Source organism: Hoplias malabaricus, chromosome X2 (genome assembly GCF_029633855.1).
Source record: "Hoplias malabaricus isolate fHopMal1 chromosome X2, fHopMal1.hap1, whole genome shotgun sequence".
Classification (NCBI taxonomy): domain Eukaryota; kingdom Metazoa; phylum Chordata; class Actinopteri; order Characiformes; family Erythrinidae; genus Hoplias; species Hoplias malabaricus.
In genome coordinates, this window is record NC_089819.1 from 40,317,010 (window position 1) to 40,343,148 (window position 26,139).

Sequence of the window (26,139 nt, forward strand, 5' to 3'; positions counted from 1 at the left end):
AAATAGTGGCTCATGTCTAATGAGATTGTTTTGAGAGTTTGTATATCAGTGCAGTAATTAGTGGTGTGATAACAGTTTTCATATCCTGAGAGCATAGATATTTCTGGGTTTCATTTCCAATGGACTCCACTGTAAATTTTAAAGTTTTAGTATCAGCCTAGGTTTTTGACTGAACTTTTCATTAAAAAAAATTAAATAATAAAATAGCTGTGTACAAAACGCTTTTACAAAATACAATAAATATCCATATATTCAGTTCTACACTGCAATTGTTGTTACCCATGAATTTATGCAATAAATTATATGCACATTCCCAAACCATCTTAATCTCGCCTCCGTAGCTTTGTCTCCAAAACATCCTACCCTCGCTGTCCCCCTAATCAACTCATTCCTAATCCTATCCATCCACGACACTCCTAATGAAAACCTCAGCATCTTCATCACTGCCACCTCGATCTCCCTCTCCTGTCTTTTTGTCAGTGGTATCGTTTCCAGGCCACACAACATTGCAGGTCTCACTACTGTCTTATAAACCTTCCCTTTTACTCTGGCTGATACCAGACTATCACAAATCACTCCTGCTACTCTACGCCACCCATTCCACCCTGCCTGCACTCTGCTCTTCACCTCTCTACCACACCATTCGTCACTGTACACTCGTCCCCAAGTATTTGAACTCCTCCGTCTTCACCAAATCCATGCCTTTCAACCGAACCTTTCCATTACCCTCCTTCTCACACAGACCCAAGTACTCTATCTTGTCCCTACTAACGTTCATTCCCCTTCTCTCCAAACTATTCCTCCATCTCTCCAGACTAACCTCAACCTTATTTACCTTATTTGGCAACAAACAAAACAAAACACCAACAATGTGCAGGGTCAATTCTTATAGCACAGCTTTAATGTATATTTACAATATTCAATATCAAAAACATATTTGTGAATATAAACATGATGAAACTTGTCACTAAAGCAATAAAGTAAATTTTATCTTTATAATTTATTCAGATTTTTTTATATTTCAGATTTTTTTATAGTTACTAAAATGTACATCTTCATTTTTGATAATAAAACTGTAAATATTATTACTCCAAATAATTACCCATATACTTCTGCAAAATAAAAATATTCAAAAAACTGAAAAAATAAAAAATAAAACGTTTTTTTAATTTTTCAAATATAGTCTGTTCTACTCCATAAGTTAAATTAATACTGTATCATTCTACCCACATATTATTACTATACATACACATGAGGCAGGTAAACCTAAGCTTGGAAAGAACAAAAGCTTTAAATGTCTGTGTCCACAGTCCAGTGCTGGCATGGCTACTCTTCCTCTGTGGGGGAAAAGAGAGATGTTTAGTATGCAAAAATACACTTCATTCATATATTTGTCATGTAAAATAGGCACAATATGGAAGAAAAACACTTTTCACTTGCTTATCACTGCTTGTGCTGGTCTGTGGTGAGATGCGTGTGGGGTGTAACCTTCTGGAGATAAGGCAAGGCTTAAAATGGGTAGGTTTAGGGTCAGGGTTAATGCTGAATTTTCACACTAAGTGTGTACCAGAAATTCACGTTTATCGATGAAGGGTGAACTCTTTCTCACATTGTATGAATCCTGGGCATGTTATATACAAATATCCCTTTGAGATCGGCCTGGTTTTCATGTCTAATTCTTTTACTAAAGCATGCCACAGATGTTTTGACATGTTTGTAGAGAACTAGTAGAGAAAGTTTATAAGATGTCACTTTTAACATATCAAGTACAGGGAACAATGCTAATATTTTGAACACTTTCTCTTTTTGCCTGTCATGTATTTGTGTCAGAGTTATATTTAGCAGTCTGCCATGTTTTAAGTTTTTTGTTTGCTAATGGTTCATTTTCCAACCAACAAATTCAACAACACAAGTTGCCGTACTGTCTGTCTCAATAATATCAGTAAATATTTGCCATAGCTTTGCAGAAAAGGCTGGCATTGCTGTCAGTAGTGATTCTACACTCTCAAATTCTGACAACAAAAATCATGCTTTGTTGCAGCTCAGTTGTAGAGATACTGAATGGATTTTTTCTAGAATACGAAGAGCTTCAATTTGAAGGGCATTATCTGAATTAATGAGACCATTTTTTCCTGATGACTTAGAGGAAATTATTAGGTTATAGCAATAAATCCCAATTAGTATGCACTTGCTCCTCAGTCTTGCATACTCTGAGGTATGAACTTCACTAATGAAACACAACATTTCACATCAAACTGATTCCAGCTTTGCAGAATAGAACCTTGAACTAATGTTTTTTTTCTTTATATTGAGCTCCAGGCTCAATATGAAAAAAAAAGCTTTAACAATCTTTGCTTTGTGGCAAGATCCATTATCGTCCTGCTTTAACGGTGCCAGGAAAAAAAATCTGCACAGTCATTAATAAATACTCAGCATAAAACATCATCATCATTATCATCATGATCATCTTCTTTGCTGCTTAATCCATTTCAGTGTCGTGGTAGCATATAACATAACATATAAAAAATGTAATAACTTCATCATCACAAATGCTTTTTTCCTATAGCTGGAATGAGAAAAGTGTCTAGAATTGTAAACTACCCCTGTGCATGGAGTACTGAGGTAATGATGGCTTCTTCCTCTGTTTCAGGTGACAACTCTCATGTTGAGGCCATGTTTTCTTTTCCTCTCAGTTAGTCAAATCCAACAACTCGTTAAGGTCTGTATGTGCTCTATTTTAACAACACACTTATTTGCATTTTTAGCCTTGGGCTTATATTTGTATTAGAAATGCAAATTAAAAGCAATGCCACCCTCCCCCCTCTACTCGATTAGGAATAAATGAACCCTTTATTCAAATTATTTAACTAAATTTGTTAGAGAAGTTTCACAAAACCAGGATGCTCAGCTTCTAAAAGTATTGTTTTGTGTCATGTTTGTGATTGGTTTCATTTGTTATTAAGTGTGTGAAAATCGTCTATATGTGGTGATTCTGTCATTTTTGCCAGGGCTTGTATATGTCCCAGTGTTTTGATCAGCAGGGTTTTAGCTGACTGGTCCTTTTTACAGAGTGTGTGAAAGAAAGAGAAAGACACTGAAAAAACCTTCTTCATCTGAGCTGTCTGCCCTCTCCAAGTCAGACCTCAATGTCGAGTCCCCTGTTTGTTTGGGCTCCTGAGTGCGGTAAGTTCCTCTGTGGTGGAACATGAAGCGGAACAGTACCACACCCAACACCATGAAAATCAGCATCACAGACAAACAAACACCTGAGAAAAACACATGGCATCACTTTAACATCTATATAGTAAACAATATAAGCCAGGTGTTCGAGTGACAGGGTTAACAGTGATATAGCTATTATATTTAATTCAGTACATTTACATATTAACTGAAAACATAGGTAATACAGGTCTGTTTTTTAATTCAGAAATATTACATTATTTTCTAGAATCAAGAAAGCATACATTTGATTCATTTTCATGCTCATGACATTCATAATAATTTTCAGGATTTAGGATTTGAAGTATAAACATCTATTATTATAAATCTATTATTTAAACTGTGAAAAAGTTTTTTTTTTAAATATTCTAATACTAAATCCTTAAGCCCAAACAAATCATTCACTATCTGTCTGATCTGTTCTGAAATAAAATTTTCTAGATTTCTGCAGACAAAATAAAACAACATAGACATATTACCCAGCACAATGGAAGTTATTAGCAAATCTTCTTCTGTTTTAATCGCTGAAAAAGAATACAATAAAAATCAAATATGTAATATTATTCAGTAAATAAGCAATATGCTTTAGGTGTGTGAAATAAATTAATTTATTTTTATTGATATTTTGAGCTATACCTCTGTTAGTACAAGTACAAGTTCAACTTCATTAATTGTCATAATAACCTAGTATATTCATTCATTATCTGAAAACACTTATCCCAATTCAGGGTCGCGGTGGGGCCGGAGTCGACCCGGAATCACTGGGCGTAAGGCGGAAACACACCCCCTTTGTTAGGGGGAACCTAACATAGATTTTCCTTTTTTTCCATTTGTTTGAAACATTTTTCAAATAAATGCATATCACAAACTATTATATGTTTTTCATCCAGATCCTATTTAAAAGCTCAGTCTTAGAATATGGTAGCATTTCTGATCTACTCTTAAACTAAATTACACACACACACACACACACACACACACACAATAAATAAATAAATAAATAAGCATGTGTGTATGTGTGCATGTGTGTGTGTGTGTGTGTGTGTGTGTGTGTGTGTGTGTGTGTGTTTGGGCAGTTACTCACGCATCCCATCCAATGTTTTGTTGACTGCACCTTCTGTTATTAAAGCAGAAATGAAAAAGAAATAAAATAAAAAAATAAATAAATAAAATAAAAATAAATAAAAATAACATTTGTCAGAATTCAGAATTTTTCCTTCCAGTATATATGTGTGTATGTCTGAGTATTTTACTGGTTACTCACGCACTACATCCATGGTTCTGTTTATTGGGGTAACCTCTGAGATAGAATAAGGAAAAGAAAAAAATACCTCTGTATTTAACCCATTACCATTACAACCACCTCCTTATTTCTAGACACACTGTCCATTCACTCAGCTCCACTGACCATACAAGAGCACTTGGTGGTTTTGCAGTTTGCTGTTGCTTTGCATACTTTATTAGCCCCCCATTCACCCTGCTTTTCAGTGGTCAGGAACCCAACAGGACCACCACTATGTAGAAAAGATATGATTTGTGTGGTTGATCATTCTCTGTGCTGCTGGAGTGTTTAAACTCTGTGTCCACTCACTGCCCACTCTGTTAGACACACCTGCCTCATTACTCCACCTGGTAGATGAAAAGTCAGAGACAGTAGCTCATTTGTTGCAGCACAGTTTGCGTTAGTCACAGACCACTGCCCACAGGACGCTGTTGGCTGGGTATTTTTGGTTGGTGTACTATTCTCATTTCAGAGGTGACACTGAGAGGTTTGCAAACTCCAGGAGCAATACTGTGTCTGATCCACTCAAATACACAATCCACCAGTCAAATAATAAATGCTTTATGGTGCTCCATTGGGGGTCTTGACCATTGATGAGCAGGATGTAAACAAATATGCAGAGCAACAGAGGGATTACAGTCTGTAATTGTAAAATACAAAGTGCTCCTGTATGGTTAGTGGAGCTTTGAGAATGGATGGTGAGTGAAGATGCAATGAGGCAGTAATAATCCTCATGTTATTGGTGATTTGTGTATATGAAATGTCCAGTTTATTCATTCATGTTTCCTCTTGCTCTTTGAGAACTCTCTATTCATTTGAGACAGATTTTATATATGGAATAGTTGACATTATATGTACTTACCAATGCTTAATACGATGGTGTCAGTGACAGCTGAAAAGATATGAACATATGTTGTTTGCTTTTGTATAGAAAACGTTATTAAATATTTTTCTGTTGATTTTCTAAGTGAAAATAATAATCTGAAATAACACTCTGCACTTTTCTTCATAAAGACTAACAGTTCATTTGCAGAACTTAACATATTGGAAAAATATAACATAAAAGGTCAAATGTGTCCTGTGCAATTTATGGCTTATTTATGATGTATGTGTCTTCCCCAGTGTGTTGTGGATCTGGTGTAGCAGAAGTTGAGAAAGAAAAATGGCCTATTAAGATAATAATGCTCTTTCTTAAATGGCAAACCTCAGTTCTCAAAATAGCCCCACCTTGAGCTTTACAAACTCTTTCAGTTCTGAGGTGTTGGGGTGGTGGTGACTGCTATAGAAAGTTCAAGACACACTACACACTAAAGTAAGCCACAAAAAAATTGAACTAAGCAACTAAATCAGCAACAAGTCTCTATTTTCATTGGCATGGTGGAAAATACTTTGCATGCCCACCACTGTAAACAGGAACATAGAGCCTGAGGTGCTGTAACATATTAAAATCTATAGAAATTGTCCACAAAAAAATTAGTCGAGAAAGACATAGAAGTGTTTATATTTAATTTAAAAAAGGGAAAAATATATATGAATGAAAAAGAAATGTCTAGTCATTAAATGTTCAGTTAAAAGCTTTCTGAAGGCTGTTTTTTTTTCTCAGTTTAAACTGCATTATTGATGCACTTTTCTTTTTCTTCTCAATGAATCAGAGCTCTCTGTTCAGACCGGGCCGTTTGTTATGTAAGATTTGAAATTGAATGATAATAAAGCTGATTTATTATTTAACATGTGGAGCAGGGTCTGATGGCTGATGGGTAGAAAGACAATTACAGAAGTGATCGCAAACACACAAGGAATTCATTCATTCATTATCTGTAACCACTTATCCAGTTCAGGGTCGCGGTGGGTCCAGAGCCTACCTGGAATCATTGGGCGCAAGGCGGGAATACACCCTGGAGGGTGTGCCTGTCCTTCACAGGGCAACACAGACAGACACACACATTCACACCTATGGACACTTTTTGAGTCGCCAATCCACCTACCAACGTGTGTTTTTGGACTGTGGGAGGAAACCGGAGCAAACCCACGCAGACACGGGGAGAACACACCAACTTCTCACAGACAGTCACCCGAAGTGGGAATCGAACCCACAACCTCCAGGCCCCTGGAGCTGTGTGACTGCGACACTACCTGCTGCGCCACTGTGCCGCCCCGCAAGGTATTTATTTATTTTATTTTTTTAAGAAACAAAGCAACGAAATCTAAAACCTTTTGACAATATTTGCATGAACTCCAAAACCTGTCTGTAATATTCTTCTATACTCCAAAACTTTTCAACCTTCTTGCAATATTCTCATGTACTCTTAAACCTTTCTGCAATATTGCTCCAATCCCTGTTTATGACATTTTCCTACCGTTCTAAAACCATACTGCCATATTGTATTCAATATGTATGGTAAACACCATTCAAAACTCTGGCTTGTCCCATTTATTTTCAGGTAAATATTTATTTCTCCTGAAGAACTGAAGTAATATTGAAAGCAAATTTCATTTATAGTCAACTTGAAGCTTTGACAACATTTTTTTCAGGCGATAAATATATTGGGAGGATGCAAGACATTGTGAAAAGTGTCTGTGCCTTTAAGGGCTCTGAGAGTAGAGCAGATGGAGGCAGGACAGGCTGATTATTTTTAAAACCGTTCAATTAATAATGACCACAGTGAGCAAGTGAAGTGAGACAATGTGGCAGAAGAGTGCCGCTGACCTGCTCACACACACCACAAAGTCACCTGAAAAAGTCACTCTAAACACTCGTGCACCAGGTGGAGGACAAACTCCAGAAAAGAGCTGTGCTTCAGAGCGGAGAATGTACTGTACTGTGTGTTTCAGCAGGAAAACAATGTAGGGGGTTTCTACTAAAGTGGCCAGTGAGTGGAAGTAGAAGGGTGATGTTTCTATTAAAGTGACTGGTGTGAGGAAGTAGGTTTGTTTTACTTGAAACATTGCCATGAGGCATATTTCCTGTATACGAATAGGATGTATTGGTGTTGAGTATGTGGTACAGATATCTCAAGAGATGTCTCTAGACGAGTGTGTGAACACTGAATGAAATTAGTTTTTCCCGGCGGCTGCATGGGCAAGGAACACAGTTCTGACTGATAAAGATGTGTTCTCTTGGTTCCCTTGAGATTCGGCTCACAGAAAAGTCGTAGATCTAGATCATCTGGGACCCTGAAGGAATGTGGGAAAACATTGGAGGATGGAGATGATGATGTTCTTTTTTTTCTCTCTAGACTCAACTACAATACATACAGTACCTGTCAAAAGTTTGGACACATCTCCTCATTAGTCATTGATGGAATAGAACTGTGTACCAGCCCCTACCTCTGCCCAACCCAAGTTATGGTCTCAAACACATTAAGAAGGTGAGCAGTTCTACAAATTAACTCTTGACGAGGCCACAGCTGTTCACTGTAAACCATTCCAAGTGACAACCTCATGAAGCTGATTGAGAAAATGCAGAGAGAGTGCAAAGCTTCCATCAAAGCAAAAGGTGGCTACTTTGAAGAATCTAAAGTATAAACTATGTTCTGTTTTGTTTAACACTTTTGTGTTTACGACATAATTCCATATGTGTTCCATAGTTTAAATGTCTTCCATATTCATTTACAATGTAGAAAAGAAAAAAAGAAACATAGACTGAGAAGATGTCCAAATTTGACTGGTACTATACATTCACAAGATGTGGAAATTAGCCCAAAACAAAGGAAACCCTCCCTGAGTGGGTGTGTCCAAACATTTGACTGGTGATGTACATCAGAAAATATTATGGATTTTTTTTTAGTAATTATTACACTGTATTTAAACTATTGCTGTGTCCAAAACTGTGCTCTATTCACTATACAGTGCACCATTTTGTAGTATTGTCCAAAACCATTGTGGACAATTTTCAGTGCACTCGAACAATCCCACTGCAAAAAGTAGTGTATAAGCCCTGTAAAGTAACAGATACCAGATTACCCATAATCCACTCCGTTATTTGGTAAAACCCACCCGAGGTAGTGTCTCAAATCATTCACTACCCTCCTGAATTCAGTTCCCTATAATAGTGCACTATATTGTGAATAATATAGGGAATGGTGAATAGGGAGCCAGTTCAGACACAGCATATGAAAGTATTTTTTTTTGTCATGAACAACAAAAAATTACATTTTTTTCATCAATCGCTATAAATGACAAATTACTAAACTACCGATTGTTCATACTACAGATTATACAGATCCTACTAGCAATTATACAGTAACTCCTGTGGCATTATTCTTGTCAAATACAGTACCGTGCATTTTTTAAATTGCAGTAAATGTGATTTATAAAGCTAACAATTGATTTGCTCAGAAAACCAACAGAAACACCTAATTTTAGAATAAAAACAAGTAGCATAGTGATAACAAGTAAGTAGAGATATTGTGTGTGTGAATGTGTTGGTTTAACCTTTTCAAAATCTTTCTTCATAGCAGTCCCTTAATATTTGAGGCTATCAACTAATACCTAAAAAACATATGCTATTGATTTAATAAATCCATACAATATAGGAGAATATCTCACTCACAACACACCTATTACTTTTTTGGCTAATAATTATTACTTTACTCTACATTCTAGAAATGAATTGTTTTTCTTGACAAAAACAAAGACCAATCCTAGCCACAAAATGGCAGACATTAGCCCACAGTATGAACAGGGAGAACCTAAAGGGGCAGTGAAAATATTAATCAAGAACTAGAGAATGGAGGGAAACTCACTTAAGATCTAAAGGTAAAGGGAGACAGATAAATGCAAGCCACAATAAACGCAATGCACAAGAGAGAGAGAATCTAACAGGGAACAAGAGAACCACAATAGAGACCAGAACATGAATAAGACCAACATAAAGGAACACCACACACACACACACACACACACACACACACCAGAGCCAAAACAGAGACTAACAACTTAAAAAAGACCAAGATCTACAAAGAGAGCAACCAGAACAAGAGCAAGGAACTCAGAGCATGGAAAACCTGGAGCAGTCACATGAGGAAGGGGTGTGGCAAGAACAGTCATATGGAGAGTGGGGTGTGGCTAGGAGGAGAAAGGCCTGAGGGGAAAATAAACAAGAAGCACATGGTAGACAGGGGCATAGGAAAGAGAGAAATACAAAAAGAGAAAACAAGCAAAGAACCCAAGACAAAAAGAAACCCAGGAAAAAACAAGGCTGAAACAAGGAGGGGGAGGGGTCAACTTTGCCAAAGCACCATGATTTTGACTAATAGAAAAAAGTAATAATTTTAAGTGCCTAAGACTTTGGCACAGAACTGTGTATTTTTCATTATTACACGTGTTATGCAGTTTTTCTTGAATATCTATTCTAAATTATTCTGTAATGACAATAAATTAGTTCAATTTATATTGCAGCTTTCACAAACCCAAGGACGCTTTACAATCATAAGTAGGGACAAAAAAATTTCTAAAGACACAATGAAGAAAAAGAGAAGCAGAGCAGAGATTTGAAGCAAGACAGAGTTAAGCGATTCCGAAGGACAGGAGGAAGAGAGTTCCAGAGTTTGGGTGCAGTGATGCTGAAAGACCTATCACCCAGAAGGTCTAAGACAATGAGCGGAACAACATGAAGAAATAAAAACAGAGAGATATGTAGGAGCCAGACCGTGTAAAGCCTTAAATGTTAAAAGAAAAATTTTGCATTTAATCCTAGACTCTACAGGAAGCCAGTGCAATTGCTGGAGAACAGGAGTGATATGAGCTCTACGCTTGGTGAAATTAAGGCTGCTGATACACCGGAGACGATGATCAGTTTAACTGGTAGACCATAAAAAAGTGAGTTGCAATAGTCAATACGGGAAAAGATGAGGTTAGTTCTATGAATACGATTATGAAACTGTGCAGAGCCATGTGCAATAAGGAGTTAATGCTGTGAATGATCATTTCCTCAGAGAGTCTGAGAGTGACCAGCTGCAGATATTTGCAGTTTATCTCAGCTTCAGAGAAACTTCTTTCTACTATCAGCTTCTCAGACTTGTCTCCCGAGACACTGTAAACAACATAAAGGTCCTTATGACAGCTCTCTCTCTCTCTCTCTCTCTCTCCCTCCCACTCTCTGACACACACACACACACACACACACACAGACATGCACACTCACTCTGAAAATAGCTTTTATGAAATTAGTTCTTCTCACTAGCCAATTAACAACATCCATAGCGACAAAAGATATCACTGCAACCGGTGAACATAGGACAACCTTAGTAACTGCCAGATAACCTGGAAAACCACAGCGACCCTCTAGGAACTTCTCATAATAATTTAAGGACCATCAAGCAACACTATAGCAACCACCTGGGAGAAGATAGCAAGCATCAAGCCACACCCTAGCAACTACTTAAGATAAACAGTAAGCAGTACTTTAGTACAAGGCCAGTCTGTTTTTGAAAAACAAAACTGAACAATCAAATTTACACCACGTTTTAAACACATACTCATTCGTACATACTCAATGTACAATGAAATTAGTTTTTTAAATTTTATTGATATATTTATTTATACATTTTTGCATTTAACCCATCTGTGGCAGTGAACACACACCCAGAGCTGTGGGCAGTGGTGTGCAGGGAGCAATTGGAGGATAGGTGCCTTGCTCAAGGGCACTGTGCATTGTACTGATGGAGGAAAGTACTGCTGTTCCTTCACTTCCAAGTCCCATACCCCACCTTCACACATTATAATACAATACTTTGCAGTAAATACATTTTTATATGGGATTTCAACAGCTCTATATTTTATAATTTAAGTAGCATTACAGTCCCTACACCACAGCTCTGGCACAAACAGCAGCATACCCACATAGTGGCCTTCAAAATTGATAAAACTAAGATTAACGCACCAGTTCAACATGGAGGCATGAAGCTTACAGCCACATATAAATTGTTTTATAATCTGACAATGCACTACACGCATGAAGAAACTGTTATTTAGTGTTTATAATGTGCTTATTACCCACAATTTATTCACTTATTTCAATAAGTGGTTATTTTACAATGGTGCAACACGTAATCACGTAGTCACTGTCACACAGCTTCACTGTCCTGTGGGTTATGGGTCAGAGCCCTGCCTCGTGTGACTGTCTGTTTGGTGTGTTCTCACTGTGTCTATGTGGGTTTCCTTTGGGTGCTCTGGGTTCCTCCCACTGTCCAAAAACAGCTACATTGCCTATTCAAAAATGTCTATAGGTTTCATTGTGTGAGTGTGTAATGCTTTCTGATGGACTGGTGCCCCATCCAGAGTGTGTTCCTGCCTTATGCCCAGCTATTCTGGCTCTGCATCATGCAGTTGATAAGCAGTTACAGACAATGAATGAATGAATGACTGTTTTAATGAGCTATGACTCAAAAATGATTCAACTGAATGTAAGGAGTGTCCATTGTTTCTTTATCATTCAACTAATCCAGTTCTACATAATAGAAAGCTTACAACACACACACACACACACACACACACACACCAGATAGCTGCATGTGCCACCTAAATGCTGATTTAACTGTTTTTAATCAAACATTGGCTTGATTAATCAGTCTTTTAAAAGCAGGATTTATTGTTATACCTTAGTTTTATTATGTTGTCAAGAAGAATATAATCATCAAAATACAGAATCTGAAATGAGGAGAGAGTCAATCAGACATAGTCAGACAGAGAGAGAGAGAGAGAGAGAGAGAGAGTCAGAGAGAGAGAGAGAGAGAGAGAGGGGTATAGTATGAGGTTGTTATCTGTGTGTGAGGAATACAGTTACTTTCTGACACTCAGAGATAAATACACACTCCCATGTAATCACACACACTCTCTCTGTCTCTCTCTCTCTCTCTCTCTCTCTCTCTCTCTCCTTTCTTGCTCTCTCTGACACTCTCTCTGACTGACTCTCTCTGACTGACTCTCTCTGACTCTGACTCTCTCTTTCTCTCTCTCTCTCTCTATCTCTCTCTCTCTCCTCTCTTTCTCGCTCTCTCTCTGACTGACTCTCTCTCTCTCTCTCTCTCTCTCTCTCTCTCTCTCTCTCTCTCCTCTCTTTCTCGCTCTCTCTCCTCTCTTTCTTGCTCTCTCTCTGACTGACTCTCTCTGACTCTCTCTCTCTCTCTCTCTCTCTCTCTCTCTCCTCTTTCTCGCTCTCTCTGATTGACTCTCTGACACTCTCTCCTCTCTTTCTTGCTCTCTCTGACTGACGGACTCTCTCTCTCTCTCTCTCCTCTCTTTCTCGCTCTCTCTCCTCTCTTTCTTGCTCTCTCTGACTGACTCTCTCTCTCTCTCTCTCTCTCTCTCTCTCCTCTCTTTCTCGCTCTCTCTCCTCTCTTTCTTGCTCTCTCTCTGACTGACTCTCTCTGACTCTCTCTCTCTCTCTCTCTCTCTCTCTCTCTCTCCTCTTTCTCGCTCTCTCTGATTGACTCTCTGACACTCTCTCCTCTCTTTCTTGCTCTCTCTGACTGACAGACTCTCTCTCTCTCTCTCTCTCTCTCTCTCTCTCTCCTCTCTTTCTCGCTCTCTCTCCTCTCTTTCTTGCTCTCTCTGACTGACTCTCTCTCTCTCTCTCTCTCTCTCTCTCTCTCTCTCTCTCTCTCTCTCTCTCTCTGTGTGTGTGTTCGCAAACACACAGTAGTGCCAAAAGTTTGTGGACACCCTCTTATCCACAATTTTCTTCTGAAATGAAAGGTATCAATCTGAACTGAGTTGCTTTTTTTGTTGCAGTAACAGTCTCTACTCTTCTGGAAAGGCTACACACTAGATGTTGGAGCACTGCTGTGAGGATTTGATGACATTAGTGAGGACAGATACTGATGCCAGATCATTAGCTCTGGAATACGTATAATCACAGAACGGTTGAATGGACCTTTATCACCTTAGAGAACAGACCTGCCCTCCTTCACAGCCCAGTGCTGGGGGCTTTATACCCCTCTGGCAGACTCATGGCAAATGTAGGCTTGTCAAATTTCATTTTGTGATCGTCTGTGGAGATTATACTCACTCTCTCCAGAAGAGAACCTCATAGAAGCTGAATTTCCTTCATTATGGGGACTGCATACAAACGTTTGGGTTTACCCCTTTTTTTCTCTCTCTCGCTTTTTTTTTTTAAAAAAGGGCTTGCCTTCCATCTCAGTGTCTCTTTTCTTTTTCCATCTTTCATCTCCCCCTCTCTCTCCCCTACAGCGGAGGTGTGAAGAGAGTGAGAATGTGTGATCATGTTCTCGATGGGCGAGAAAAAGTACCGACGGGAGAGAAAGAAATAACACACTCCTAAGGATGCTCTCTCTCTCTCTCTCTCTCTCTCTCTCTCTCTCTCTCTCTCTCTCTCAGTCTCTACTTCTCTTCATCCCTTCATCCCTCCTTCTCCCTCCCCTCTCTCTCTCTCTCTCTCTCTCTCTCTCTCTCTCTCTCTCTCTCTCTCGCTCTCTCTCTTTCTCTCTGTGGGAAAAGTGTGAATGGTGACCTTGTTTTTCCTTTAGGCTCAAAATACCTAGATCCACTCAACTGCACGCAAAACAAACTCGAAAGTTTAATGTCTATACAACATCTCAAACTCTGTGACCTTCACTGAGTCATTGGAAGGCATTAGTTTAGCCCAATAACCCTGAATCAACTTATATCTCTGGTTTTCTTTTCCACTTTTTGTCTTTTTTTTAAAACCAAAGACAGATATTTTTCTACATCTGGTGCATTTGAAGAAGTTATCTCTGATTTGGATTCTGATCCTGTTTCTGAATCTATGTTTAACTCAAAATTTGATTCAGTATAGTATTTTGATTTGATTTAGAGCCTGATGTTGGCCTGATTTTAATCCTGATCATTATTCTGATTCGGACTTCTCTGATTCTCATAATCTGTATTTTAATTTTGATTTCATTTCAGACTCCGATATCAGGCTTTTATTCTTTTTTTGTTCCTACATTTCTTTTCTGTTTTACATCTTAGATCTGATTTTATTATGAATCTTGAGTTTGATTATGATTTAAATTCAGCTTCTAATGTTGTTTCAGATTTTGAGTCCCATTGTTTCTCAGATTCTGATATTGATTCTAATTTTGAAACTGTTTCTGATTTTGAGTGTAACCAAATGTTTGGCCAACAAAAACATTACAATAGGAGTGTGAGAAGGGGTAAAATGAATATAATTTGGAATTTTTCTTTTACAATTAATTTTGAGCAATAATGCCTGCCTGCACAACCCAAGTTATGGTCTCAACCACATTAAGAAGGCAAGCAGTTCTACAAATTAACTCTTGACGAGGCCACAGCTGTTCACTGAAAACCATTCCAGGTGAGGACCTCATGAAGCTGACTGAGAGAAGGCCAAGAGTGTGCAAAGCTGTCATCAAAGCAAAAGGTGGCTACTTTGAAGAATCTAAAGTATAAAATCTATTTTGGTTTGTTTAACACTTTTTTATGCACTACATAATTCCTTCATATTTTAATGTCTTCCATATCTATATACAGTGTAGAAAATAATAAAAAACAAAGAAAAACCATTGAATGAGAAGTTGTCAAAACTTTTGACTGGTATCGTACTTTCAAAATATGTGGAAAATGGCCCAAAACAAATGAAACCCTCCCTGAGTGGGCATGTACAAATAATTTGATAATTTGACTAGTAGTTTATATATATATATATATATATATATATATATATATATATATATATATATATATATATATCAGAGGTGATTGCTCTAAGACTGTAAGGGAAGCTCAGCTTCCCCTAAAATGTCAAAAAATAAGTGATCAAATATATACTGTTGTGTGTACATGTCATTGAGTAAATATGCACTACAACGCGCTCAACTTTTGTTCAGAATTAGCTTCTTATCACTGGTAAAGACAGTGCTTTAAACAGTGTGGACGCTCAATAGAGAAGCAGCGAAGTGCAGCAAAACGAGACGAGTGATTGGATAAATGCTGGGCTTTGTCCCGCCCATCGGACGCTCAGCGTCTCTGGGGGTCTATGGGGCAGTGGGCTGGCCTCGGCTGGCCAGGACGCTCAGCTTCTGCATGATGATTGGATGATCTGTCTGAAGCTGAATCCCTTCTTGATTGACAGCAAAATGAGCGAATCAGTGATCCTTTGGTGTAAAGATCCGTGGGAGCATTACATTTTCATTCTGTTCTGAGTTAAACCGGAGATTTTCTTAATCCTTTTAGCTGCATTTTCTTTGTTAAAAACGACTAGTGACAAATCGAGCTTCTATTTCTGGTGGGTTTTCTGTAGCTGCTTGTGTTTGGAGACTGACTTCTATCGCTCTTTCTGACTTCTATCGCAGTTTCTGACCAGCGGGTGCTGCTGAGCCCCTCCACCATCACAAAGCACTCACAGGCGGACACACTTCACATGGGCCAAGGCCGTTTAAGCAGCCTAGCTCTGCTGGCCATTGAGAGGACACTAGTCAAGTCCCTGGAAAAGACGCCTTGTTGGTACGACAGGGTCACAGATCATTTTCTTGAAAAGGAACGGAGGGTAGAATTTAGGTATAAATAAACCGACACATTTTATGATGTAGGCCGACATTGAGCTTCCCCTCCCTGAAAGACCAGCATCCGCCCCGATATATATATATATATATATATATATATATATATATATATATATATATATATATATATATATATATATACACACACACATATATATATATATATATATATATATATATATATATATATATATATATATATATATGTGTGTGTGTGTGTGTGTGTGTGTGTGTGTGTGTGTGTGTGTTTGTAAAAACTAATTGTCATACCCTACTAAACTGACCTCATCCTAGTCTGCAAAGCTATTACCTTGCTTTCCACAAAATATATGCCTTTCATTACAACAGATATAAATATACATAAACATCTATTAAGCCTTTAAAATATCCCAAGCCTTGTCCCAAAGGCTTCAGTCATTTCCACCCTAGAAAGTGTTGTGCTGTTTGACAGACTCATATCTAGTGACACCGTGACCCCTGCAGTACTAATGACATACTTTAAAGAGGTACAAAATGGGGACCCAGTTGAATACTGTTGTCGTCATCTGACCCCCAATCCATATAAAGATAGCAGCCATAGCAACACAGGAATCCCATAATACCCTACTCAAGCCAGGAGCTCCTGTGTGGTTGTGAGTATTAGTGTCATTAATTTACCTGTAAATGATTTACCTGCATGAACCACCATTTGTGGGGTCCTGAACCTCAGGTGGTAAAACAAATTAGCCACCACATGCTGCTCAGTTTGGAGTGGAATTCATTTGTACTTAATCATTTGTGAAGCAGTACGCAGCACACACACACACACACACACACACTGGAGCTACAGAATTTGTCAGTGGGTAGGTCAGGAAGCCTTGGGGCTGAGAGAAAGGTAATATAAAAACAATTTGTGTAATACAGTAATACAGTTTCCCAGGTGGTTGCTAAGGGTTTGGTGTAGTATCCCAATTGGTTAGTTTGCATAGTATGTTCATTGTTATATAATGTCAGTTACATTATTGTGATTAGCACACCACTTTACTATTTCTTTCATTTGAGCACAACCAAAGTTTCAACCAATGTTCATTCAAAAATGTGGGAATAAGTGTGTGTCAAAAAACACAGACACAGTAAAATGGACTTATGTCAAATATAAAATAAAATGAAGCATGTTAAACAGAGTGATTCTAAAAATAATATGTAAAAAACAGCTCAGTGTTAATGCACAGAAAAGTATGAACTAGAAATCTTTTTGTTCACTTTCTTAGATCTAGTCTTGATCTAAATTGCAGTGCCACTGGTGATTTATCACCATTAAATTCTTTCGTTTTCCTGGACTTAGGCTTAATGTAGTCTGGGAAACGAGCCCATATTTAAACCCATTCATCTATTCTGCTGCAGTTGAACTAATGAAAAAGGAAAGTTGAGGCCTATAGCAAAGAATGGAGAATCTGAATCGATAAATCATTAAAACCACCCTTCTTTTTACTCTTTGGGATCAGGGAAAGTATTCTGCTAATTTGTCAAAATGTAAACAAAGTCAATTTGAATAAACGCACTATTCTTGAGAAACTTACAGAGTCCGAACTGTTGACAGTGTTAATGAATGGAACCAGATGCAGGTTTCAGAAAGTTCCTTATAGACAATGCTCATATTTGAGCAATTAAAGCCATATTGTTCCCAAAAAACGCTTATTTAGTTGAGATTTCGATTATTTTCCATCTTCATTGTCATTCCATTTAACTCCACTATATGTGGAGGCCACTGCTGCTTGTAGAGAGCAAATAAGATGCTGTATTTTTGTTGTAGACTGTGAAGATGTCTGGTTCCATTCACCACCACTGTGAAGAAATCTGATTCCACACGTTTCTCTTAAATCAACCATTACACATGTAAACACTGTTCTTCTTTTTAGGTCTCATAGAAAAAGATCAGCAGGTAAGCTAAAATTTTTATTATGTCAGGATTTGTATCTGTATTTACACTGTAACTAAGTAATAACTACAAACATTTTGTGTAACTACTATGCAATACCTGTGTTGTAACTTAGGAAACTGATCAAATTCCTCTGTAAATACTCAACTGTGGATACACTTGTATTTATATAAGTGGAACTGGTGTGATGAACCCATGGTCTGAAACCCTGTTCTTGCTACATGGTTATTACTGTGTAACTACAAATTGTTAAACGTATTTCTTTTCAATAGGTAAAGGTTAAAGAATTAATGATAAAAGTAAAATGACTATAGACTCACATGTGGGTGGTAAATGTGTTGACACGTTCATGATTCCTTTTGTTGGGTAAATAAATTCCAGCGATACTGTTACAGTTAGTGTGCTACTCCTGGAGGCCAAGCAGGAATGGGTAAAACTTAATATCAGCAAGTGACTCCATTGGTTGAGAGAGAGACCTTCTTTTACTGTAAGAATAGTCCTCATTGGTGGAAAACCACACACTGCATATTCGTAGGGTACTGAAGAGCTGCTGAGATACAGGCCACTACACCCCCCCAACCAACACGCACACACGCACACACACACACACACACACACACACACACACACACACACACACACACTTATCAGCTATAAGCACACACATGCTCACGTAGCTGGACGTTAATTAACCTCACCCCACACCCTTGCTCTCTCTCTCTCTTTCTCTGTCTCTCTTCTAATTCCCATCTCTATTACTTCTTTGCTTTTAAAATCATTTTATACTCAATTCAGGGTTCTGGTATGTGTTTGTATAGTTATTTGTGTATCTATGTGGGTGTTAGTTGTTTGTGTGTTGTTTGTATAGATGGATATGTGAGTGTTTGTGTATATTTGTGTATGTGTGCCTGTGTGTCTTGTGTAGTGTATGTTTACATTTGTTTGTTTATATGTGTGTGTGTGTTGTAAGCTTTCTATTATGTAGATCTGGATTAGTTGTGTTACCACATTCACATATATTACCTGACAAATCATACGTTTGATTGTGCATGTGGTCACAAATGCTATAAAAGCTTATAAATATAGTGGCTTCATTTCTTGGATCTTCATATATCAGTCAATAGATGTGGAGACAAGGGGCAGCCATGATATATCCCCCATGATGAAAACAAGCCCACTTAGAGCTTCCGTCTCTCTGCACTCGTTATTTTTGTCAAATCATTGTTTACGTTTAATTGGTTACTTGTCTCTATTCCAAGGGTGTATATTATATTATATTAGCATGGACGGAAGTGACCTGTCCCCCCCCTCCACCACAAATATCCAGTGATTATTTAATTGTCCCCACCAATAATTTGATTCCCTCTCAAAAAAAAAAACCCTGATCTGTCAACATCTCATTAACCTAGAGGTGCAGAAAGGGTTAAATCATGTTTTTTTTTACTTTAGTCCTACCGTCCCTTAAAACATAAGGCCAGTGTGATTGGCTGAGCCTTTCCCTGCTGTCACATGAGAATCTGTAGCTACACTTGGTTGTTAACAGCACCAAAAATGGAAGGAAAACTTTCCAGTCACATGCGAGACTTAACGTGCGAGACTCATATCAAGACTCACACGGGTGTCAAAGGCCAGTAAAGGTGGCAGCAAAAAAGAAGGTGGACAGGGAAGGATCTGTTTTTCAAAGAAACATGTAAGTCACTTTAAGTCAAATTCGCTAATAAAATGAGTCCATCATAATAACTTTAATGGCAATGCTAGGCTTTGGCGCACAGCAAACCACAGGCTAAAATCGTTTGTAGCTATTAATAAGTTTGGAAATTAAGTGCACAACAAACTGCCAACTGTCAACTGTCCTCTTACAGTCTCATTTTATCAGGGAGCAAAGAGAAAACAACAACAAAACAAAAACAGGCATTGATCATAGGTCCACACCAATGTCAAAAGCTAATCTACGTCCTTGCTCTTTACATTATATGTGCAAATGTTTAGCTCTTTACAGTGACTGAAAGATGCAGGGGTTCACCTGTGCAAACACAGCTTGTTTAATTTTTGTAGAAGGAATGAAGGAAATGAAGAATAAAGGAAACCTGGAGCAAATGCACATGAGCCTCAACTCTCCTCTGTGGAGCATTAGATCTGTATTTGAAGTACTGTTGCTAAGGCAAAGAGGGGACAACCTCCTCAAGTTTATTAGCACAATCCCATTATTATCACTCCCTATCTCTCTCTCTTTTCAGAAAAGTCATTTCCAGAAAGATTTAGATTTTCAGAAATTGCTGGAAGTTCTTCTCTGTGTTGTTTTTTGGCTAAACGTCTCTGATGAAAGTTTTGGGCCGAGTTCTGTTCACTGAAGTCAGGCGGTGCTTGGGTTTTTGAGGGTTGATGTTGTTTTCTCACTCTTTCTCTCTGGAGGGTGAAATATGAAGACAGCCAAAGACCCTTTATCCCCTCAGTGGAGGTTTGAACTCGTAGCCGGTGGGGAAACAGACCCTCTCTACTGATGCAAATCATCTTCTCTCTCTCTCTCTCTCTCTCTCTCTCTCTCTCTCTATTTATCTCTCTCTCTCTATTTCTCTCTATTTTTCTGTCTCTCTCACACACACACTCTCTCTCTCTCTCTCTCTCTCTCACACACACACACACACTCTATTTCTCTCTCTCTCTCTCTCTCTCTCTCTCTCTCTCTCTCTCTCTCTCTCTCTCTCTCTCTTTGTCTCAGCCTGCAGGAGTGAGTTAGAAATTGGAGCCAAAATTTGAATTCACATGTATTTACACGCAATACCCCAAATGCAGTTTATATTTGAAAAGTTTGCCGTTCTGAAGACAACACTTATTCATTTTCTGTAACCACTTCATCTTGATTAAAACCTCCACGATCTGGAGTATACCCACAACCATTAGGCTCAAGGCAACACCGTGGACCAGGCCCCAGTCCATCACAGGGCATCACACACTCACCCAGTCACTATGGTGACCTGTGGACACTATGCCCCCTGAGACACAGGAGAACACACAGAACTCCTCACAGCCAGTGACCTGAGGTGAGGACTGAACTCAGGAACCCAAGACCCTGGACCCTGCCCCATTATAACAAACATTATAACTACATGTTGTTTAATTAATAATAATAATAATAATAATAATAATAATAATAATAATAATGAATCTAAAAGTATCTGTCCACATTTTACACCCCCCACCCCCACCCCATATGTGTTATCTATCCTCAGAACAAAACTCAGAGAGACACTGTTTCCACGGAGACTAAGCTGTGCTTTCAGAAAGCGAAGCAGCTCCTCTATAAACAGAATGACTTTTTAATTACTCTCTCTCTCTTTCTCTCTCATGCACTCTCTCTGTCAGCTCTTGTGGCAGAAAAAAGTGCATGTTTTCACTGCTGGACAGATGTTGCAAATTACCTGGGCTTTGGCATTAATTACATCTGAAAAAAAGTGTTTGCAAGTGCTTGTTATGAAGCAGTTATTTATTGCAGTGTTTAACAGCGAGAGATCTGTCGGGTAATGATTTCTTCATATAAACACAACACGGAATATTATTAAGGTGAGAGAGAGATTATTATAATTATCGTGTACTGTTCTATAAAAATGGAACAAACATACACAAACAGTAGAGAGTTATGAAACATTCTCTCTCTCTCTCTCTCTTTACTTTTGACTGGGTTTGAGAGTAAAACACTGAGAGTTTACTGAGAGTTCATGGTGCTTTATGTGTTCACAGAGGTATCAGAGGAAGCTAGGCTCTCTGTCCTAACAAGGTCCACAAAAAATCAGTATAGTTCCTCAAGGGAACCTCTTAATCCTTTAACATTTAAAATCATACATAAAACTATAACTGTACCATTTCTTTTTTTAGCTGTAGATTTTGTAGTTAAACTAATTTCATAAAACCTTCAGAAAATGTCGATTTGTATTTAGATTTGCTCTTTAAAAGAGTTCTGTTATGAACATTTATAGATATTCTGGAGGGATGTGATGTATCTGCAGAGTACAGAGCTAGACTTTAACATTTCTGTGTTAGGGTTCATTACTTTACCATCACTAAGCTAACTCCTGTCCACCAGTGGCACTGTGTGCCCCTGGAGATGGGAGAGAGGGGACATGGAAGTAGATGTGGTTCCACCTGGGAGGCAGAGGCCACAGAGGCCCTGAGCCGTATGGACTGAGAGTGGGGCAAGGCAAGGCAAGTTTATTTTTGGAGCACTTTTTATGGATAATGGCAGTTCACTGTGCTTTACAAAACAAACAAACAGACAAACAAAAAACAATTAAGATTAAGACTTAAAAATATCAAAGATATTAAATAAGTGAAATAAAAGAAGAGGATTAAAATGATTAAAATGATTAAAATGAAACAATAAAAGTGAAGACAATATATTAGATTATAAAATATAGAAACAATCATGCTACAGAACAAATAGTGAGCAGTAGTTTAAACTGAGCTCTAAGCCTATTCAGATAGGAATGTTTTATTTGTGATATGAAGAGTCTAAAGTCAGGGGTTCTTCTGATGTTCTCTGTTAACTGCTGCTTCTCCATGTTTAGTCTCCACCTTAGGCAGGACTAACTGACTAGTTCCTAAAGAGAGTTTTGCTCGGCTCGTATCTCTGTAGCAGATCTCATAAGTATGTTGGTGAGGACAGTCATGTGGACACAGCCACGCCTCCACAGTGGGAGGACATTAGATGGGAGGAGCTTAGAGTTATGCTAATGGTTAGAGCTACAGCATTAGAACTCTCTCTCTCTCTCTGCCTCTCATACATATAAAGACAAGGTCTACAATTGTAGGGAGCTGCTGTTCTCTCTGGTTTGTTTACATTCAGAAGCTACACATTATTAAGTTGGGAAAAATGACAGTTGTATGTATGTGGCTGAAGATTACAATTTTTCTCAATTGCTAAAACACAAAACTGTTTCTGAATCAAATTCTCAGTGTCCTAAACCCATTTATTGAAACTGTCACCCATTTGGCAGAGCCATAAGCACATTTCACCTAGTTAGTCACAACAGGTTCACCCTTTTGGCAGAACCTTAAGCACTTTTCACCTATTAAGACACAATTTGCAAACATATTTTTACCCACTAAAACACATTTTGCACTGTGATGCACTTGGGTTGCATAATGGTAAGCACAGGTAACAAAACAAAGCACCGGTATCACAACTTAAACACAGCCACTCTAAATTGATCACACATGTGACAAATGATGTGAAGAAACCAATATAAGCCAGTACAAGGGTCCTGGTCATAGAAGTTTCACTGTGGATAGAAACAGAGAGGCAGAGTAAGGGGAAGAGGTAGAAGAGGTGGAAGAAGAGGAGGGACAAGACGAAGAATGATAATCTCAGATGAAATATGGACAACCATCATTGACCATGTTCTTGTCCATGGATTGACTATGAGGGAAGCAGGACTTCAAATTCAGGCCAATCTGAGTAGAGTCACAGTGTCCACCATAATCTGAACATTCATGTTTACAGTATGACTCAGTACAGATCTGTAAAATGGTTTTTCATTACATGATTTTCCTAAAACATTTGTAGGCTTAGTGCTGTATGCAATATTTTGTAACGGCATGTTCTTTTGTAGAATCACAAGACTGCCACATCGCAGGGGAGGACGTCTATGTTGAACTCACACCAAGAGACCCTTGTTGTTGACATGGTCCCTCAAAGACAAGTGTAATCATACTGCGTGAAATACAGCAGAGAATGTTTCAACTGGATTCCTCAGACCGTCCACATGAATATATTTATATGGATGAAGCTGGGTTCAATCTCGCCAAAAGGAGGAGGAGAGGCAGGGACGTGATTGGCCAACGAGCCATTGTTGCAGTCCCTGGCCAGCGTGGTGACAATGTCATGTTATGTGCTTCCATCAGCAATCATGGGGTTCGCCACCATCATGCCACATCGCGGCCATACGACACTCAACATCTCTTGGCGTTTATGAGTGATCTTTGAGATATTGTGTTAGGGTGTGTGCAGCAGTATCATGAACAGTCAGGACATCCTGTCCATGTCGTTGTGTGGGACAATGTGAGTTTTCACTGTCCTGTCCAAGTCAGACAGTGGTTCAATATCAACCAAGATTTCCTAAATGTTTTTCTTCCACCATACTCCCCTTTCCTCAGCCCAAAAGAGGAGTCCTTGTCTTCATGGTGTTGGAAAGTTTGTGACCAGCAACCTACACCAGGGCAAATCTCTTGCAGGCCATGGAACTGGCCTGTAATGACATAGGGGTGGATGCATGCCAAACATGGACCCAGCATACTAGGAGTTATTTCCCATGCTGCCTGGCCAGGGAGAATGTGGCCTATGATGTAGATGATGTCCTGTGGCCTGACCTAGCACATCAACATAATGCTGCACTAGAGTAGATACTGTATGCACTTCTGTTATAATGTATAATGTATAATGTATAGATATATTTACACAGTACATAATTATTCATTTTTGTTAAACAAGGGTTTTGTTTTGAAACTGCATTTTCCTTTGTGGACAATAAAAATTATTTCTACAGCTTCATGACCTGATCATTGTGTTTTCCTTTTTTCAGTGTTGTGTGTAATGACTGTCCAGTGATGTTTATCATTGTGAATGACTCGAGACCTGATTTGACAACATTGTTTGGTTTTGAGCACTGCTTGGATTGTTTTGAGGCAATACTTTGTGAATTGACTGACTGAGTCAGAGGTTTTGTGAATTTAGTGTGTGAATTGGGTTTTGTGTTTACAGTTTGGAGAAATGGATGCATGGTTTCAGGAAATGTGTCTTGGCACTTGAGAAAAACTGTAAGCTCATTATATAAGTTTTTATTCACTCTTTGAAATAACACAGTATTTGTAACTATAGTTGTTCAGTTTTATAGCACTTTGGGTCTATGTTTACTTTCATGCAGTAGTGCTCTACCGAACCTAGTCAGTTTCATCTTAAGTAATTCTTTTCACCTTAAGTTAAACCTTTTCAATTTTTTTTCTTTTTACTAGCTTGTTACAGACACTGGGGCTTTTTAAGCACAATAGAAGGTGTCACATAAGTTTTCAGGGCATATACAGGCTTCATATAAACATCTTTAAGACATGAACTACATTTGTGAACTAATTTACTCTTCTATTTTTCTCTCCTCTCTCTCTCTCCCCATTCTTTCTCTCACCATCTCTCTATCATTCACTGTCTCTCTCCTCTCTCTCTCTCTCTCTCTCTCTCTCTCTCTCTCTCCATCTCTCTGTCATTCATTGACTCTCTGCTGTTATTGTGTAATTAGTGATTACTGTCACAGTTCACAGGGGTTGAAAGCAAAACACTTAGATGGTTACCTTCGGACAACACACACTGTGTACTGTAATGTAAAACTGTAATATCAGTAAATACACACCCCATCATCAGATAATTCAATTTGGAAAAAGCACAGTTTTCACTATTAGATATGTATTATTATATATGAGTAAATATGTTATCAATGATATCTGAGTAAACCATAATTACATGTAAAACATATGTTGAAAACATGCATTTATACAAGTTATTCAGCCATATGTTACTGTTAATACATGAATACATTAACAACACTTAAACTGGTATTACATGAATATAATATGTAACTACACAGTTGTTACAGGCATTGTGACATCTTTCAATAAAGGCCAAATTTAAATGTAGGGATTAACATGGCGAGAATCATATCATTGTCATAATTTTGTTGATGAAAACACACACACACACACACACACACACGAGGTACTCTTTATTCCTGTCTCCTTCAATTCACTAGATTCCAGACGGCTGCTGGTGGCTCATTAACATTAATCAAATCTAATTTAATTAAAGAAGAATGAGGACGGTTATGAGGAAAAGAGCAATTAACTAACGAGGACACACATTTATCCCCCACCCACCATCTACACACACACACACACACACACACACACATACTCCCAGCAACAATACAAAATGCAAGTGTGCAGCATTTCAATCAATATTTAAATAGCCAGCACAGATGTAACAAGCCTATGGAAAAAGTAACTCTTTAAAATAAAAGTCTCTGGTGTTGTATGTAATCATTTGAACATGTCATATCTATTCACAATATGAAAACTATTCAAGTCGAACTTTTACATTGACTACTCACCATGACACGAGGGAGCATTTGAGTAATGCTAACACACAACAAACCTGTATATGAGATAGAAAACCT

At 38.2% G+C, this 26,139-nt stretch overlaps 1 protein-coding gene across 1 annotated transcript; it reads right to left on the reverse strand.

Moving 5' to 3' along the window:
- Window positions 1-1,061: 1,061 nt before the first annotated feature.
- Window positions 1,062-18,336, reverse strand: LOC136676228 (glycophorin-C-like). The gene is made up of 7 exons (XM_066653075.1): window positions 18,247-18,336; window positions 5,364-5,393; window positions 4,484-4,519; window positions 4,304-4,336; window positions 3,699-3,743; window positions 3,105-3,266; window positions 1,062-1,337 (listed from the first exon to the last, which is right to left on the reverse strand). Exons 1-7 carry the CDS (start codon window positions 18,275-18,277, stop codon window positions 1,327-1,329), a joined length of 348 nt encoding a protein of 115 aa, XP_066509172.1. The 5' UTR covers window positions 18,278-18,336; the 3' UTR covers window positions 1,062-1,326.
- Window positions 18,337-26,139: the final 7,803 nt, after the last annotated feature.

Coding starts and splice junctions, on each gene's coding strand:
- LOC136676228 (XM_066653075.1), bottom strand. CDS start 18,277: ATGAACGTGTCAACACATTTACCACCCACAT. Junction 3,744..4,303: donor CAAAACATTGGATGGGATGC/GTGAGTAACTGC, acceptor ATTCTTTTTCAG/CGATTAAAACAGAAGAAGAT. Junction 3,267..3,698: donor AATAACTTCCATTGTGCTGG/GTAATATGTCTA, acceptor TGTTTTTCTCAG/GTGTTTGTTTGTCTGTGATG.